This window comes from Meles meles, chromosome 10 (assembly GCF_922984935.1).
Source record: "Meles meles chromosome 10, mMelMel3.1 paternal haplotype, whole genome shotgun sequence".
Classification (NCBI taxonomy): domain Eukaryota; kingdom Metazoa; phylum Chordata; class Mammalia; order Carnivora; family Mustelidae; genus Meles; species Meles meles.
In genome coordinates, this window is record NC_060075.1 from 96,769,203 (window position 1) to 96,787,746 (window position 18,544).

At 60.3% G+C, this 18,544-nt stretch overlaps 1 protein-coding gene across 10 annotated transcripts in view; it reads right to left on the reverse strand.

The window, feature by feature from the left end:
• Positions 1-18,544, reverse strand: part of TNS3 (tensin 3) — a 200,427-nt gene that overhangs the window by 98,558 nt on the left and 83,325 nt on the right. For 8 of the 10 annotated variants that reach the window (XM_046020349.1, XM_046020350.1, XM_046020348.1 and 5 more), the window contains 4 exons: positions 7,195-7,247; positions 5,584-5,755; positions 3,715-3,765; positions 2,117-2,239 (listed from right to left, as the gene is read on the reverse strand). In XM_046020349.1, the coding sequence (XP_045876305.1) occupies positions 2,117-2,239; positions 3,715-3,765; positions 5,584-5,755; positions 7,195-7,247 (399 nt within the window). Of the gene's footprint in view, positions 1-2,116; positions 2,240-3,714; positions 3,766-5,583; positions 5,756-7,194; positions 7,248-13,513; positions 13,572-13,948; positions 14,098-18,544 lie in introns of those variants that run through there. The other 2 variants (XM_046020354.1, XM_046020357.1) reach the window with 2 other exon arrangements.

Genomic DNA, 18,544 nt, shown 5'->3' on the forward strand with positions numbered 1-18,544 from the left:
GCTGGGCCTGGGTCTGCCCTCCTGCGGCCGGGGGCCCAGCTCTGCTCCCATTCCTGGCGCGCACGGAAGGAAGCACACGTTCTGCAGAGCTCACGGGTTTGCACAAATGATCCCGATCTCACCCCTCCACGAACTGGATGAACTCTGTTAATGCCGACATTGGAAGTCCATGTTGAGTGAGGACTCCTGATTCATGGCACGTTTTCTAGAACGTCTCAGAAAGGGCTTGCATGTCCCCAGAATGAAGCCAGAGGGGAGCAAGCGGTTTCCAAGAACTCCTGATGGGCTCCCAGTAAACCCCGCTAGTAAGACTTATCCCGGGGCGCCTGGGGGGCTCAGTCCGGTAAGTGTCTGCCTTCAGCTCAGGTCATAATCCCGGGGTCCTGGGATCGCGTCCTGCATCAGGCTCCCTGCTCAGCGGGAGCCTGCTTCCTCCTCTGCCACTCCCATCCTCCTTGTGCACATGCACGCCCTCTCTCTCTCAAATCAATAAATAAAATCTTTAATTTAAAAAAAAAAAGGCTTGTCTAGGGAGCCAAGCGTTGGGTAGGACCACACGCGGTTCGGAGATCTCTCTGCAGCGAGTCTGTCACCTGTGACACAGACACTGTAAGTGATACTATAATCGACGCCATTAAAAAGTGAAGTCGATGACCAAAATGGGACAAGTAGTTAAGGGGAGCCTCCTGAGTCCAGCACCGCAGAGCCTTCTGGGGGCCCAGGTGGCGGCGGCCGGGGGGAGCAGGACTGCATTTCTCACCTGAGCCAGGTCACCGGACTGCTCCGGTCCCCACTGGGGACTGCCGCTCAGAAAGCCTTGTGCACCAAGCTCCAGGGGAAGCATCCCCAGAAGCACCAGGCCAGGCCTGATGGAAAGCAGTTGGTTTTAACTGACAAGAATTGGTTTAAGAAACAAAGAAAAAGCCTATCTTCTTTCAAAGTTTGCACCAAAACAGAAATCCAGAGAGAAGGTCCTTAGTATAATGCCACCCTGAAAGGCTCCAGTGAATGTAATTTCATAAGCAAACGAATGGGGTACCTGGCTGTTTGCTGGAGAAAGTAAGCAAGTCGGGTGTGAGCAGAAGCAGGGTGAGGAGAGAAAGCAATGCCACGCCCGTTCATGTGCACCTGCCAGGCTCTGCTGGGAGTGGAGGGGCCCGCCACACACCGCAACCGAGGCCTGCCGCCATCCTGCAGCCCTCACGCAAGCAGCTCTCAGAACCCCTGGGGGACAGTGGCTCAGGCAGCCCAGCTGAGTTCGAGGGGAAAGGTCTGTCCAACTACACTAAATCCAAGGCAATGGGTTTTCAGGCAGCTTTTGAATGTGAGAAGATCTGAAAAAGACATTTCAGGAAGGAAACAGGAACACATTGGAGAAGTGGAGAGAGTCCCTGGGACTTGGTGTGTAATGTACAAAGTGAGGAGGGGCCCTTCCTTCTGGGAACACTGTCCTTTCCCAAGGTGCCCCCCACATGCTGCACCAGCACACGGCGGGTCTGTGGAAACCACCATCCTCACGGAGCATCCAGCCCCCGGGCTTCCCCACTCAGGACACTGGCATTCCGTCCAGCCTCGTTCTCCACGCATCAGACCCGAGGACGGGGAAGCACAGGACGGCAGCAAGAAACCAGAGGAGGAAGAGGAGAACTCCCAGGAGGTCAGAGGTCAGGTGCGGCCAGCTCCAGCCACGCTGCCAGGGGGCAACCAAGTCCCGTCCCCCTCAAGCAGCCGGCTGGGTAGGACCACGTGTTCTCAGCTAACAGCATCCTTCCCCTAGGCTCAGGTGGACCAAGTATAAGCGGGAGTCAGACAGCGTCCTAACAGCGCCCCGCTCCTTCTCCAAAGGGCTTTCCGGAAAAACCAAATCGCAACCAGGTAAAATGTTTGACCACCGTCGATGCCTTCCGTTCATTTAAAAATGTGCAGGTATGCATTCGGTGCCCCCAGGCCTGCACACTCTGGAGCCCAGCTCCGGATGAGCGAGGACTCTTTCCCTCCTAAGGGTGGGTGTGCGAGCGTGACCACCACCACCGGCAGATCCGCATGTACGCGTGGAAGGTGGTCCCCACGGGACCCAGCGGCCCCGTCCCCCAGCCTGGCACCGAGCGGCACTCACCCTACAGTGGATGACGACTACGTGCTGGGGGTCGCTGTTCAGCCAGGTCTCCTGCGCCTTGCAGATGGTGCACACCTGATCCAGGGGCGGCGCGTGCAGCTCCGGCCAGCCCACATCCAGGATCTGCAATGAGAGACGGGCTCTGTCTCTACAAAGACCCTTCACGTGCCGGTAAGCAATGCTGCCGCGTGTTCCCTCCCTAAGGCCGCCTGGGAGCTGTGGCCAGGCGCCTTCCCTGGAAGGGAATGTGGGGGGGTATTATGTTGCCCCGTGAGACGTCCGTGCCTGTCTTATCTGCTGTCCTGTGGCTGGGACGGCAACTCGAGAAAGGGCTTTCAGTGTTGGTAATGGGGCACAGCTCATGGGGCAGGCAGAGGCCCAACCAGATCTGAAACAGGAGTTCTTGGTCAGAGCTGGTGCCAAAATTACTCAGTGCAGGCTAAACTCAGAGCTTGGGAAAATGCAGGAGGCCGTTCCCCATGCACCGCGCAGGAGGTGTCCCAAGAGCAGCCCAGTCCGCGTGCTCAAGGGAAACACGCTCCTCTCCGGATAGGAGCGCGCCCACGAGGGAAGCACCCTGAGCCCGGGTTATAGCTCAGAGCAAGAACAGAGACGGTCTTCACTATGTGACACAGAATACAGTATCTGTGCATGGGAACAGCCCCCCACCCGAGCCACCTGACACCCTCCAGCACCCCCGCCCAGAAGCCTGCCTAGCGATGCAAAATGCATCCTATTCTACCTTTGTTTTTTTAAGGGGAGGCGGAGCTCGCTTCTATGAAAGTTATAGAAACGGTGCAAAATGATGGGAAAACTACCGAAAAATTCCAGGGAGCTAGAAAATAGTGCATATCCCTTCTACCACATAGGGTAACAGCTTTAACACTGAGGAATCCTTAGATTTTTTTCTGTGTCGTTGAGCAGAGCTGAGATGCTATCACACGGGACCTCTAGGGCCTGCTTTATTAACTGGCATTAAAACAGGCAATTCGCCAACGCACCACACTCCCACTCCAGCGGCCGGACGTTCCGACATACGGCACGCACACACATACGCAGCGTGGCTCACACGCATGCACAAGCTTAAAGCCCTCCCTCAATCTTTACGAGAAAGATGAACGCACAGAGGGGAGAGCGTGACGGGTGGCAGGAGGGAGACCCCAGCAGAGGAAATGTCCGGTGGAATCCGCCAACCTCGGCTTCCATCATGAACACGTTACTGTGAGCTAACGTGTGGTGCTCCCACTGCAGAAGACTGGGGCTGTGTGGGGTCTCTCTGTACATTTTTGCAACGTCCCGTAAATCTAATTATTTCAAATGAAAGAAATTAACAGGGACACCTCGCTGGCTTAGTCGGTAGAACATGTGACTCTTGATCTCAGGGTGGTGAGTTCAAGCCCCATGACGGGGCAGAGATTGCTTAGGGGAAAAAACAAACAAACAAAAAAAAAAACAACTCAAAAACAACAACCCACAGATAAGAGTTCCCGAAACCCCTTAGGACATCAGGTGTCACAGAGACTTGAACTGTTTTGCACAAGCAGATACGCCTCAGGGATGTTCGACAAAACCCAGAAAGTAAAGGGCTAAGGTCGTACCTTTGGGTTGAGCTTCGTAAGGTCATATCTCTTTTCGGAAAGGTTTAACACCTGTGAAGGGCAAAGAAAAAGCCATCAGACAAGTTCACGACCTTGGAGGTCAAAGAGGAAACAGTGTTCACACTTCCCGGGCCATCTGCCTTCAAGGCACTAAGGAGTCTGAAAGTTTGAAACTCACATGGAAATGTGGAAATGTTATTGTCATGGAATGAAACCCAAACAGAATACATAGAGACGGTGGGCGGAATTGTGGCAGGGGACGGGCAGGAAGCTGGGCTTGCTGGGGGGGGACAGAGCAGTGAGGACCAGAGCTGGTGGGGGCCCCAGCATGCACACTGCAGCAGCCAGGGGCCTGGGAGAGGAGATCAGGTCCCCTTACCGCAGAGACAGTAGAGCTCTAGGGCCTGTCCAGGTCTGCTTGGGGCACACGGCTCTGCCCTAGCCTGGGTCCATAGCTCTTCTAATTGGACCAAGCTGCTGCCCAGACCCATGGGCCATAGGCCCGGTCCCATTTAAGGACCAGGTCCCTGCCATTTGGGCCCGTGAACGGAGCGGGAGGGAGGACAGATGCAGGGACCAGGAGCATGCTGACCCCTGGGCCAGAGGAAGGAGGGTGGGCCTGCAGAGCAGATGGCCTGGGGCAGAAGGGCAGCCGTCCCAAAGATGCCAGGCCCCAGGCAGACGTCTGGATTCTGGGCTGCAACACGCTTTCCCTGGCTGGCATTAGGTCATGCTGAGGACTGGCATGCAGGGAAGTGGCAGGCTCTCGGGGACCAGGAGAGTGCTGCTCGGGCCGGCATGACCGCTTGGGGCCAGACTGACCATTTGGGACCAGCACTGACCACTCGGGCCACAATGACCTCTCTGGGCTAGCACTAACCACTTGGGCCACCCTGACCTTTTCGGGCCGGCACTGACCGCTCGGACCACACTGCCCTCTCAGGGCCGGCACTGCCCGCTTAGGCCAGCACTGACCTCTCAGGGCCAGACTGACCACTTGGGGGCCAGGACTGACCGCTCGGGGCTGACACTGACCTCCTCGGCCAGCACTGATCATTCAGACCACACTGACTGCTCCAGACCAGCACCGGCTGCTGGGACGGAGCCGTGGCCCCCTTGGCTCCGCTCTGCCTCTGGGCCACTCTCGCAGACAGCCACGTGGTCATACCAGAGAGTGACAACCACGGCCTTATCGGGCAGGGCAAAGGTCAGCAGCTTCACCAGATAATGAGGCCGTGTGGGGGCAGATGCAGACAAGGTGGGGACAGTCAATCAGTGCATGGTCACACCGGGACAACCCGGGGCCCTTGCACAGGGGCCGCCACCGCGGGAGTGCACTGGGCAGCCAGGGGACATACGGGACTCTGGCCCACACTTCTTGGAGGGCTCTCTCTTACCAGGTCACATAGGTCCCCAGGGCACAGCGGCTTCCAGGACCCCACCCTCTGTTCTCCGGGTTCAGGCCAGCAGGAGGGAAAGGCTGGGTTTGACCGCAGGGATGCTGGATGCTTTGACACCACTAGGGCTGACGGGTCTGTCTGATGCTGAATGCTGGCCACAGCAGGGGGCTGCCCACCCTCAGGCACCCGGGGCAGCGGCCACGGGCAGGCGCAGCAGGTGGCACGGCAGGCAAGAGGCCCGGCGGGAGGGAGTCCCAGAGCACCTCCGTGAAACCGGGCACCCGGAGGACCAGATGCGGGGAGGCGTAGGACGTCCCCCTATGGGCTTATCAGACACCCCAAGACCCTCAGTGACCTCTTCATATTTCTGGTAACTCAGTGTCTCCCCAAGTACGGTGCTCTGTGTCCCCTGACTGTCCCCGCGCTCCCTGGCCCCCTGTCCTCCTGCTCAGTGCCCTCCCCCACTCACCAGGTAGTTGTCCCCATGCTTGGACCTCAGCATCCGCGTCACTTCCTGCAGGCTGTGCAGGTAGGACTCCTCGGAGCAGCTGGCGGGGAAGGACACGGCGATGATGCGCTCGGTGATGTAGGTGAGGTCCAGCTCACGTCCGTCCTCCATGGTGTGGCTCAGCCCCGAGGGCCTAGGAGCAGGGCCAGGAGTGGGGTCAGGAGCAGGGCCAGGAGTGGGGCCGGTCCCCAGAGCAGTGGACGGGTCAGCCTCTGCACACACAGCTCACACAGGAGCCCGTGTGTCCTCTTCCGTGCAAGCATGGCTGTGTGCAGGCTCTCTGCTGAGGATGCCCGGGTGCTGGGGGCGGGGCCGGGGGCGGGGGGACAGCAGGTGGGAAGGCAGGGGTGCAGAAGCAGGAGGGTGGAGCGCAGGACCGCCAAGTCCTCCCATCCTACAGAGCGGAGGGCCCGGTGAGGCCAGGATGGGGCCTCCGGCCCACAGCGCCCGGCTGCACCTGCATCACAGGACGGTGCTGTGGGGACCATGGTCGAGAGCCGTCTCTCCTCTCCCACCCCCCAATTTCCTCCTCTCCTCCTCCTCCAGGAGGACAGGCCCCCAGGGCTGAGGATGGCTGGGGACGAGATGCCAGGTCAACTCCAATGGGGTGATGCCCCATGGCAAAACCACGGGGAGACACAGGACACGCATAGGACACTGGTTTGGGCCCAGACAGAGCCCACGAGCTCTGGGGGTTTGCGGCTGTTGCCTATTACCACCTCTTTCCTCTGTGTTTCTCTCCTGACGTTGGAAAAATTCAGAAATATACAAAACCACTTCACAAACCACTACGTACCCATCATCCGACTTCCAAATGACCCCACGTGCCCCCCCACGCCCCTGCCTCTGCCAGCTTTCTGCTTTAAAGAAATCCCAGATGCTCCACAACTTCATGTATAAATACGTTAGCATTTCTTTCTAGAAGATAGACACTTTTTAGAAATACCTACAAGGTCATTATCAGACCTAAAACAAGGAATATCACCAGACCCCAGTCATAAACTTGATTTTCAAAGCTGATTTATTCAAATCAGGAGGCAGACGATTGAGATTTTTGTTCTCTCGACCTGACGCACTACAGAGGGGTGCGAGAGAGTTCTGATTACTTTCAAAAAATGAACCAGGTGTTTCAAACACTGATCTGAAAACTCATAATGCAGATTTTCCACCAACCGCAGCTCCTGAGGGACCGCCCCACGTGGAGCGTGGGCTGTGGCCATCCCAGCAAGCACCTGCCGGGGCGCAGGCCAACAGAGTTCCGTGCACATGCTGGGTTTGGCCCGGGAACGCCCCCAGCGGGCATGAGCACAACTAAGCCATGGCCGTGTCTGGAAAGAATCGCTTTCCCGCAATCTGGGCTTTAGGGCTGGGAGGCTGTGTCCCGAGAAAGAAAGTCGATAAAGAAAAACTTGATACGTAACACCTTTGAACATCTTCCTAAAGTAAAAAACAAAACAAAACCAGAAGTAGGATGACCACAGAATAAAATAACGCCAAGCTCAGGGTTTCCCTGTCAGGTCTGACCCCGGGCGGGCACACGCGAACGAGCTACGTACGGTGCTGGCCACTCACCTGGGTGGTCTTGCACGGCAGAGAGCAGCGGATGGTGCAGAAGCCCCCGGAGCCTGCAAACGACAAAATACGGGTCATTCTTGGTGCCCTGTCCCCAGCCCGCAGCCTGCAGTCTGCCGAGAATGAAGGACATAGCCTGTCCTAGTTGAGTCATAGGTGGGAAGTCAAGGTGATCACAGGCTCATCTTAAGGCCAGGGAGGGTCTCTGGCACATCGGGGCATCTCAGGCCGGGGACTGCGGACTCCCAGCCATACGCTCCCTGAACCCCCAGTGGGACGGGATTCATGGGGACAGACCCACCTGCAGCCCCAGGCAAGCGGGCCCTCGGCAGAGGTGTGTGCCGGTCCCCATCTGTATACAAGTGGCACTCAACCCAGGTCACTGTTACCATTAACTTAGCTGCTAGTATTTACTTGGAAAAATAAAATGGTATGTCTACGGTTTAAGAAGCCTTCACCAGGGGCAACCCTCAGCTCGTGCTGCGCTTACAACTTCCACGACCCTTCCGTGTGCACGCGTGTCAATGCAACATGCCGGCTGTGCAAACAGCATTTCAGGAGACACACCTGGCAACCACGGGAGTAAGAATCCCCTCCCCATTCCAGAAGTGGGAGACCAAGGCTCAAGAGGTGGGCAAGGCTTTGCCCAAGACGGCAGAGGCGGGAGAGCCCTTCCCACGATGCAGCAGCTCCTCTCTCGGGCCTGTTTCGAGTCCCAGCCCCGCTCTGCGGACCAGCCGGGGCGCCCGCCAGAAGGGGGATGATACTGGGAACATGCGTGGCAGGACGCCCAGATCTCACAGACCTCCCTCCTGCTCCCCGTCGGCCCCAGACCTGGGGAGCCCTTCACAGGCTCGGACACCTGGCTCAGCCTGGCTCCAGAGCGAAAGGAAGACACCAAGGAAGAGGCCCCTTCGGGAATGGGGAGATGGCGCACCCCAGAAGTCACACAAAGCCGTGCCTAAGCCAATGGCAAACCAAAGACCGTGATCCGGGACCCCAGGCAGAGACGGGACCCAGAGGGTGCCCTCCTCTGTGCACAGGATGCTTAGAGAACTTGTCCCCTGGCTGTCCCTGGCAGATGCGTGCCTCTCTCACATGTCCCCTTACAGATGAGTCTGGGGGCTGACAGAGCCCGCTCCCTCGGTGCCTGGACCCTGAGCGGCATAGGACAGTGGCCCCCCAGGAGGTCAGGGAGGCTGGACCCACACTCCCCAAAGCAGCCCTGAGGCCTGCTGGCTGTCCCAGCCAGCCCCCCAAGAATCCCCACCCACATCCCTTGGCAACAGACGGATGGCAGATAGATGATAGGACACAAACGCACAGACACGTGCATGAAAGGTAGATGGCTGAACACACCCACACACACCCATGTGCGGGCACACACACACACACACACACACAGCGAGATGGGAAGGCAGGGCCTGCCTCCCATCACGTCTCCCGCCTATCTGCCGTCACTCCGCTGTGCCCTAGGCCGAGTTAGACTGAACAGAAGTGCACAGACGAGAACCAGCAGACACGGTCCACACATGTGAGTGTGTGCATAGAACGCAAATACCTTTCCAACGCCCCCATCACCCAGGTGGATGACAGGCCACTCACCGTCTACACCCCCAGCCTGGCGGTGAGGCCATCCACACCTCTCAGTGACAGCCGCAGCCCAGCATGGAGGGGCTGAGGGTCTCTGTGGTGAGGGGTGTCACCTGCAGGGAATGTGTCTTGGGCACAGCACAGCCGGTACCCGAACCCTGAAATGGCATCATTCTGCACCTTGGGGACAGCAAGGGGGTGGTCTTGGCCACAACAGGTGCACGCAGGGGCGGAGTGACAGGAGGGTTTCCGGGGACAGAGGCAAAGCCAGCCCCGGACCGTGGTTCACCGTTCCTCCAGCACCGTGTCCTGAGAGGGCTGGCTGAGATCACCTGGCTCCTGGAGGGAACCTGAGGAAAGCAGACGGGACTGTCCTCACCCCACAGCCCGGGAACGGGGCATTCAGGAAGACATGCGGTAGTCACTTCTGACACCCAGCTCAGGACTGTCCATCCCGCAGCCCCCGCGGCCTGCAGGGTGACTGGATGGGGCACGACTTTGCCACACACGGCGCTGGTCAGAGGGGACACAAGGCTACCCTCTCTGTGCACCTTCACTCAGAGGCAAAGACTGCACCTGCTCTCGGGGTTCACAAACCAGGCTCCCCTTCACACGCCACAGCGCAGTTTGTGGCTTAGGAATGACCCGGAAACCAGCTTACTAAAAGTCTCCCTCCCTCCCCAGAACCCTACACCCTAGCCTTATCCGGGAGGCCCCAGGCCTCCCGAGCTGCATGTTTCTCGTGGGGCTTCTGTAAGAAGACAGCGGCCTGCGCGCCTCCCTGGGAAGCCTTCCAAGGACACACCACTCTTCAGGGACCTCACCACGTGTGCAGTGACAACAGGTGCTCCTGTACACGCGTCTGGTCCCCACCTGCCTCAGCCCAGCCCCGCCTCCTTCACCCCCAGCCGCTTTGGCACGCGCTTATCACAGCCTGCAACTCCAAAAGGCCCTAGAAACCCAAAGGCGTGGAATCTGGGGCCAAGGTTACACCTGCACCAGGCCGACCGCAAAGCTTACACTGCCCCTCCCCCCGCCGTGTCTCCGAAAAGGAGCTCCTCCACTGGCCCCCAAAGTGTTCCTGGGCTCTGTGACGTCACCGGCCTCCCTGGCCATGGGGGGAAGCCTCCAGGGTCCAGAACGCACTGGCAAGCAGCAAAGTGGGCATTCCACCCTGTAAGGACTCGTCCCATCAGCCCAGGGGGGCTCTCTTGCTCAATATACTTTTGCAATTACCGATTCGCATTTCCTTGGCTAATGGTGTGATTTTATGTAAGAAACAAGCCCAGTAAGACCAATTTTGCAGCTGTGGGACATCGGCCCACGCCCATATTTCAGGAGGAGACCGGGACCAGAGGGGCACACGTGAGTGTGTGAGTAGAGAACCGATACCTTTCCAACGCCCCCATCACCCAAGTGGTTGACTTGGGTCCACGCCCATATTTCCGGAGGGAACAGGAGAGGACGGGACCGGCAGGGAGATCTGCATGCGGACACAACTGTCTCATGAAGGGAGGCCTGCTGAGCCTGGGGCTCCCAACCGTCAGGGCGGAAAGCAGGTCCAGTGCCTGTTCTTGGGAGGAGCTGGTCCAGGCTTTGTCAAGGGACGAGGCTCCTCGGATGACGCAGGCTCTGCCACTGTGCGCCCCGTGATCGTGACCAGGTCCTTCACCCGGCCCAGCCTCAGCCACACTCCTTGTCTTTCGAGCACAGGAGCCCCATCCTCCACCTCACCTGGGGGTAAGGGACCAGGAAGGGCTGGCATGCAGGGCCCATCCTCCAGAACCCCACCCTACAGGACCCCGTCCTCAGAGCACCGTTCTCATACGCAGTGGGTAACTCCAGAACCCCTGGGGACGCTGCACACACATCTCCGGGAAACCACGGCTTCGCGTCTCATAACCGGGCCCCCTTCTAAGAGGACAGGCCCCTGGAAGGAAGGCTGGGGCTGCAACCGGGACCCAGAGCCCCGCCTACTGTGGGACTGATCACTGATCTTGTAGGGGACTTGATGAGCGGGATGGCAGGGAACCCGTCACCCCATCCCCCACTCCATGGGCACCCCCGGGTCTGCAGCTCGGGGACGCCCAAAGTTAGGCCGCGAGGCACAAGACGAATGTTCCGAAGGCCTGAGCTTCAGGAAAGAGCCCACAGGGCGCAGGGATCAGGGCACCACATTCCCAACTAAAGGGACCACAATCTGGGCTAAAACACACGATGCGTGGCTCTCCCAGCATGGTGTCGGAGCCACCCCTGATCGCTCGCACAGGCTTCCAGGAAAAGGGACGTTGGGCAAATGTCTGTGCCCATGCCTCATGGTGGGCAGAGCACGGAGGACCACCTGGCAGGCATACAGAAGGACCAGGCTCTGGGGGCAGGGGTGGGAGGGCAGCGAGGACACGAGAGCCCCGAGCAGGAAGACGGAGGGAGGACGCTGACAGCAAGCCCCCATCACACAGCGGGTGGAGCCACAGCACACCCTTCTGGGCAGCTGTGACCGCAGGACCCGCTCTGTGACTGTGGGCAGGCTCCTCGGGCTCCTCATCCATGAAATGGGCTGCTAGGTGCAACAAGCCCTCTGCAGGGGTGTGGGGGGCAGAGCAAGGCCGGCGAGGAGCAAATACATCATTAGCATCTGCGATTTCCGCATTTCTCTGGCAAACCAGGATGGACTAGACCTGCCTAATGAGACTCACAGCATGGGCATTGTCCTCATGGCGGCAGGGAGGGGCCTGCCCCCATGCGACGGGCCGGCGTAGGCACCAGTCGTACAGGTGGACAGGAGCCAATCCTGGTGCCGTGCCCCCATACCCCACTGCTGTGGGCAAATGGTGGACACCTCCCTCTCTCCACCCCTGCCCCACAGCCTTCCTTCCAGTCCCCCCCAACACATTCCACCCCTCCTGCTCCAGGACCTTTGCACATACTCTACAGGTCTGAAACACTCCCCACCCACTTAGGCCAGCCTCACCTGGTTAGCTCCTATTAATCCTAGACCTCCACTCACACGCCGCCTCCCCAGCAAAGCAACCCCTGATCCCTGGTCCAGCTGACATGTCCCGCGGGGGCCCAGATCTCAGCCGTACAAGCACGACTGACCGCGGGCATTCCCATCCATGCTCTGCGCCCCCGCCACGAAGACCCGCAAGGGCGCGGACTCCCACATTCCACTCAGCCTCTGGGGCCACATCCTGTCCCCAGCAGCAGGTGGAGCACGCGGTCTGCTGGAGGAAGGAGGGAATAAGCCAACCGCTAACTTCACCGCACCCAATGGATGATCCCGCCACGGTAGAGGAATAGCTCCTGCTTCTGCATTTTGGTACTAAGTACCTACTTATGTTGGTACTAAGTACCTACTCAGCTTTATCCTTAGGATAACAAAAGCCAACGTACCCAATGGCTTGAACAGACTGATCACCTAAAAGAGTAGCGGAGTGGAAAGTAGTAAGTATGTCCTCCTTGGCAAGGTCATGACACAGGGGATCGATGACAGTGGGGGAAAGAGACTGTGCCCCGCAGAGCTGTGTGGGGAAGCACAGACCTCGGAGACCAAAGAAGGCTCCGGAACAGCACAGCTCCCCAGACCGGTCCGATGTACGTTCTGCTCACTGACGGGGTCCCCCACCACCCCGCGGGTCAAGCATGACCACCCTGTGCACAGACACACAGGAGCAACCCTGTCCCCAAAGACAGGGACCTGAGGCAGGGTGTCCTCGGCCATGCGGGCCTCTGAGCCCACTGGGGAGCTCGCCCTTGCTCCTGCTCACATGGAAGGGAGGGCAGCACCAGGGGCTAGAGGTGAAGGGTTGCATGCACCGCTGCTTCCCGCCTCCCCTCACCCTCTCTGGCTCTTGGGGGAAGGCCAAAGAGGTGGGAAACACAGGTAGGGCGCCAGGGTCCCCAGAGCCCGGGACTGTGTGCTACACCCCGCCGGGCTGACTGACGGGCCCTGAAACTCGCGGCAGGAACAGTTTCGTAAAAAAGAACAAAAGGGACGATTGCGTAACTGAAGCCAGATTTACAAGGAAGCAGGGCTCGCGGCCCGCGGCGGGGCAGGGAGCAGGCCGGCTGTGCCCTCGGGAAGGAGGCACCCGCGGAAGCACGCCACACGGGTAAATGGAAAAATAAACAAAAAACCTTTTTCAAAGGCCACCACTGGCCACGTTCGGCTGCCACACCTGAAGGTCACGTCACTCACTCACGGCCCAGCAGGCAGGCTGCAGGGGTCACAGGCTTCCAGCTCCGAGGCCCGGGTCCAATGCCAGCCCTGCAGCTCCCGGGGCTGCCTGACCTTGGAGAGACTGAGGCAGCCCTCCGTGACTCAGTTTCCTCCTCTGGACAGTGGGGGGTTGGCGGGATTCGGTAAGGAAGTACGTGTAGAGGACTAGGAACAGCAGCTGACCAAACACGAGCACTAAATAAACATGAGACATGCACTCCAGTGCCAGGCTGAGTCGGGGGGTGGGGACTGACCCCACAAGGCAGCGCCTGCAGGAGTCCACACGAACACAGTGCCCGGCACAACTACGGTACCGTCCGTCCCCGCCGAGAAGCAAGACTAACAAGCAACCTGCCCAAAGCCAGTCAGCCAGCCAGACAGACCCTTCTCCCTTCCAGAAGGAGGCAGCCAGAAACAAAGTCGTTATCAGGAGCGCCCACCTTGAGCTTCTCTTAACACTCTCAACCCCTAGCCGCAGCTCCCATGACCTCTCTAGGAAAGACATACCAGGCTCACGTTACGAAATGACAACAGTGTCCCTCGGTCCCCACGCTCCTCTACGAGAAGCAAGGTCGTGCTCAGTCTGAGATTTTATCTGTGGTTATATGTCACCAAGGACTCAGAATTCTGGGTGCGTAGGCTGGTCCGTACCGCACGGACGCAGGACGCAGGAAAAGGCCCGTGGCAGGGAGGAAGGAGGCCCCCGGTGGGGGGGGGGGGGGGACCAAGGGCAGGGAACCAAGCTCTCACCCGCGTCTGGGTTCCCCAACGGGGGCAGCCCAGGAAGCAGCCGCCACAGTCCCATGTGCAACTTTTACGGCCCCTTTGCTGCGGAGCAAGGACATGAGCAAACGGAGGAGGGGCGCCAGGGACCGACCCAGTGCCAAGAGCATGCGGCAGCCCGCGGTGGGGGCCCCACAGAGCCCTCCGGGTGGAACTCACCGTGCCGCTGAGGGGCCGGCTGCGGCTTCTCCTTCCTTCCAGAAGCAGCTCCCTCCCACCACCTCGCCCCTTCCCTGCTTGGAGTCCTGTGCCCTCCCCGTGTGCCTGGCCGAGGGGGGTGGCGGGGCCGAGAGCAGGTGGGACGGCACCCGCCCCGCCGCAGCTGGGGAGGTCCCAAGGGCAGCGGTGCCCGGGCCGGCAGGCACGCCCAGCCCACAGCGGCAGCACGCATGCCTGCTCGCAGGGCACAGACACCGCTGCCCGGCCCAGGGCTGGCCCTTCCGAGGCCCCACAGGGCCCACGGCCAGCAGGACAGGCCTCACCAGGCAGAGTCCCTGTCCTCAGGAAGCAACATCCGCCCCCTCCCTGGGGTTAGGTGACACAGGGGCACAGTGAGGGGTCTCCTGTGTCCAAGGACCCCCTCCCCCACCACCACCCAGAGACCAATCCACCATGGACAGACTGCTGGGTGGACCGGTCACCGGCCAGCATCCTGAACCCGACAGGTGCCAGGTGCCTGGTGCCCGCCCTCCTCCCTCCTCCCTCCCCCCACCTTCCTTCTGTCCCTTACCATGCTCAGAAAACCACAAAGCAAACACAAAAACAAGGTCAAAGTGCGTCAATGGACCAGAAGAGGAGCGGGCTCGCTCCTAACACTCATGCCCCTGGGGCTCCAAGTCTCCCGGAGGCCAAAACAGAGAGAGTGAGACAAGGAGCTGGACAGATGTCAGACGGTGCGACAGGCTCCCGGCCTATCTGAGGCTGGAGGGACCAGGGTCACATGTCACTCAAGTCAGGAGAGGAAGGGCCCATAGCAGAACACCATCCCCCACCCATGGTCTACACTGGCAACCGGCCGGATTTCACTGTCAAAACAGCCAGCCCCGTCCCTTACCCTCAGAGGAACACGCACGTGGGCTCACTGACAAGGACGTCTCACACACACAGATTCTTTTATTTTAATCACTTCATCACGAGAACATGTCTCCTCATTAACATGACAGGGGGAGGGCGTGGTCGGTCATGCTGGGCCCCCACAATCCTGTCCCCCGGCACCAGGGCTGGGGGCCCAGCCGCAGAGGGAGTCATGTGGGGTATCCTTCCGGCCCCAACGTGTGGGAAGCCCCAGAGCCCATGGCCGGTGTCTCTGCTTCGGGCGGCCTAGCTCCTGCGGGATGGTGGGGCATCCCGAGGGAGAGCGTGGGGACAGCCCTCCCTTCATCTGTCTGGTCAGCAGACCGGAGACAGACCGCACTTCTCACTCCTGGGAGCACCGGTCCCAGCCCTGCCCCAGGGCCCAGGCCTCCCGCCGCGGACGGCCCCACGGGGGAACCGGCTCTGAGCCTCTGAGACCCTCAAAGGCTGACAAGTGTAGACCAAGAGGGAGGCCCCCCGCCCCACCCAGATGTCCCAGGGCGCAGGGCTCATGATCCTGGGAAGGGGGCCCGGTGCGCCCACTGAGCTGCCCCGCGGAGACAATCTAGGACTGTAGCTTCCCCGCGGCAAGAAGGGCACCGTAGGGGTCCCCAGGATGGCCAGCCTGGTGCATCTGACCGCTGGCAGGTGGACCAGGGCCTTCCTGCAGCCCCGTCTGTCCTCACACATGCCCAGGACAACCCTGAGAGCAGCCTGCCCGGCCAGCATTGGACACACGTGCTCCATCCGAACCAGGCCCCGCTACTCAGGACCACCGGCACGCGGAGCCACATGGCTCCCAGCGGGGCTGGTGACAGGCCTGAAAGTGCAACGGAACAGCACAGCGGTGATGGCAGTGTCCCTGATGGGCTGCGGGATGGGAGCGCCATCCAGCGGCAGAAAGGATGGGCCTTCCAGACTGGAGCCGGGCCAGGAGGAGCCAGGAGTGCCTGGGGAGGACGGACCTGCAAAGGGCAAGGCTAAGAGGAGCGGGGGTCCTGCGGTCGGGGCTCCGGGAGCCCGATGCCGGTCAGAGCATTTCTGGGACAGGAGGAGCCCTGCAGGGTGTCCGAGGAGGGGTGACAGGGGGTGACAGGATCAAATGTGTTCTTAAGGTGGGCTCGTGGCAGCTGCACCAAGACTAACCAAAGCGGGGAGTGGGGGGCGGGTGCGGGGAGCGCATGCGGCCGTGGACTGGAATGACTGTGGAGGGGAGCCACTCCGTCAGGCGTGGGGTACACGTGTCCCCCACGTGCGTGGACAGTGGCAGCGTCAGGCAGGGCAGAGGACGCTAGCACCACAGAGCCCGGCGCACACGGCAAGCCAGGGCCATGCTCCAGAACGCCCACGGGCCACGGACACTGCCCCTCTGGAAGCCTCCATGCCTAGTGGTCTCGGAACATGACCCAGCACAGAAACGTCGGGTGAGATCCCGCTCCCTGGCATGAGGCACGCCCTCGATAAGCACCGCCTTATTCGCAGGTCCTCTTCTCGCCACGGAGCCATCCACAGAGGCCAGGGGGCAGGGGAAGGAGTGCCGGCAGCTGCTGAGGCCAGGCAGCAGGCGCTGGGCACCAGGAGGACCAGAGCGAGGAGGGGCACCCGCAGGACCTGATCCCACTGCTGAGGAGGAAGACGGTGCAGAGTGGGGGGTCCACAGACCTGCACCGTGGCAGCACGTGGGCAAGCCACATATAGCACAACCCACCGGGCATGGCCCACAGGACAGGCCCACAGCACATGACCCATTGGATAGGGCCCACAGGACACAGTCCATGGGGAACAGCCCACAGGACATGGCCCACAGGACACGGCCCACTGGAAACAGTCCATGATCCACAGGACATGGCCCATAAGATGCAGCCTACAAGACATGACCCGTGGGACAGAGCCCACAGGACACAGCCACGACTCAGAGGACACAGCCCATAGGGCTCCATCGCCACCCACAAGGGTGCCTCTGCCGCTGTCTGGTCACTTCAGCGTGAGGACCCGGGAAAGCGCCTTCGGCAGGAGAAACTGGGCTCCAAGCCTAACTCATCTCCTCAGACAGGACGTCCTGGCGGCCCTGGTACAGCCTGTCCCCTCGGGTCCTCCCCTGTGAGCAGGGGAAGACATTCAGCCTTGGCGGTCCTGAGCCCAGCCACAGACAAGCCCACCCAAAACACCCTGCCGGCTGTTCTAACCGTGCGGCTCCCACACTAAGGAGACTCCATTCGGGTTGTCCTCCGACAATTAAGAGCCGGACACAAGACCGAGAGGACGACACAGTGCTGGACCCAAAACACAGATAAAACCAGGGGAGAAGTTTCCTGGGATCGAACGTAGCCACGGAGCCTACCCCAAATAGCGCCACCCTACCGACGCGTGCGGAACGGGACACGCTGAACAGCACTCACACAGGCTCGTAGCTTCTCCCCGAGATGCTGTCCCCTTTCCCTGTGAGGAAATAAAGCTCCAGGCGCCTGCCTGACCCGACATGACCAAGGTCACAGCGCTCATCAGTGAAAGCCACGGCTGCCCTAGGTCCGTGTCCGGGGCCTGAGGCCAGCTGTCCCTGCTGAGGGACGCACAGGGGCACACCGACGGGACGCTCGCCGGGACCTCTGCCCACATGCAGCCTCGCCAGCCCTGAGAGGCCCCCTCCCCCGGTTTTCTGGACTCCGAAGTTTCAACCCAGGAACGCCAAATGAATGGGCCACTGGCCGGGTTTAGACCCACAATGCCTCCTACACACGCCGGTCTCTTTTCTCTCCTTTCTGCGCTCCAGGAGGCCGGATGTCCAGCATGGGCTGGGTGTGAAAGTTTATGATACGGCACAATAAAATCCCCAAATTTTCTCCCACAACTTTCCACAGCCGCGTGCCGGCCAGTTTTGAGCTGGCGCACGATTTCCCATGCGCCTGAATGTTGTTTGGGCCCCGATGTCTGTCTCCCGCAGAAGGGGCTTTGATAAACATCCTACAGTCTACGTCTCAGCATCCTTAGTGGCTGCCTCAGGATAGCCACCGGCAAGCGCAATTTGCTTTGTGACTTGTCGGGAGAACTCCCTAGAAGCCCGTCTCCTGGAACGCGTGCCGTAGCCTCTGGGACCTCGCACACCTGTGACAGAGGGGACAGAGGTCCACAAGGCGAGCAGCGGACCAGAATGGAGTTGCCCTGGCAAGCCTGAAGAGGGATCCAGGGTGCCGGGAGAGGGGAGACCGTGTCCCTAGGAGCGGGGCAGGGTGGAGAGGGATGCGCCTCGGGGCTCCTGTGGATGCATCCCCCCATCTGCTGCCCAGGTCAGAGGTTGGGGCAGAGGTCGAGTGTCTCCAGGATGCTAAGTCCCTGACGAGAGAGACGGCAGGGACCTCCTGAGCGGCCGGGACGCACGCGGACAGCACCTGCAGCTCCGGTGTCTTCCCTAAATGCACGCGTGAGGACCGAGACGCCACCCCGCTGCGCCCCCGGGTCCCCCTGCTCCTTCCCGGCTTTGCCTCTCCCTGCAGCAAGTGCAGGCTAACTGAGTCTGCCCAGATGCCCCGAGGGGCCCCGGCGTGGGGTAGAAATGGTCCCCTGCTCAGAAGGGCACCCGGGCCCCTGCAGGAGAGGCCGTCTCCCCTGTCCGACTGCAGGTTAAAAAGGTGGAGAAAACAGTGTTCACAAGAAACGTAACGTGTGGGGGAAGACAGGCGGAAA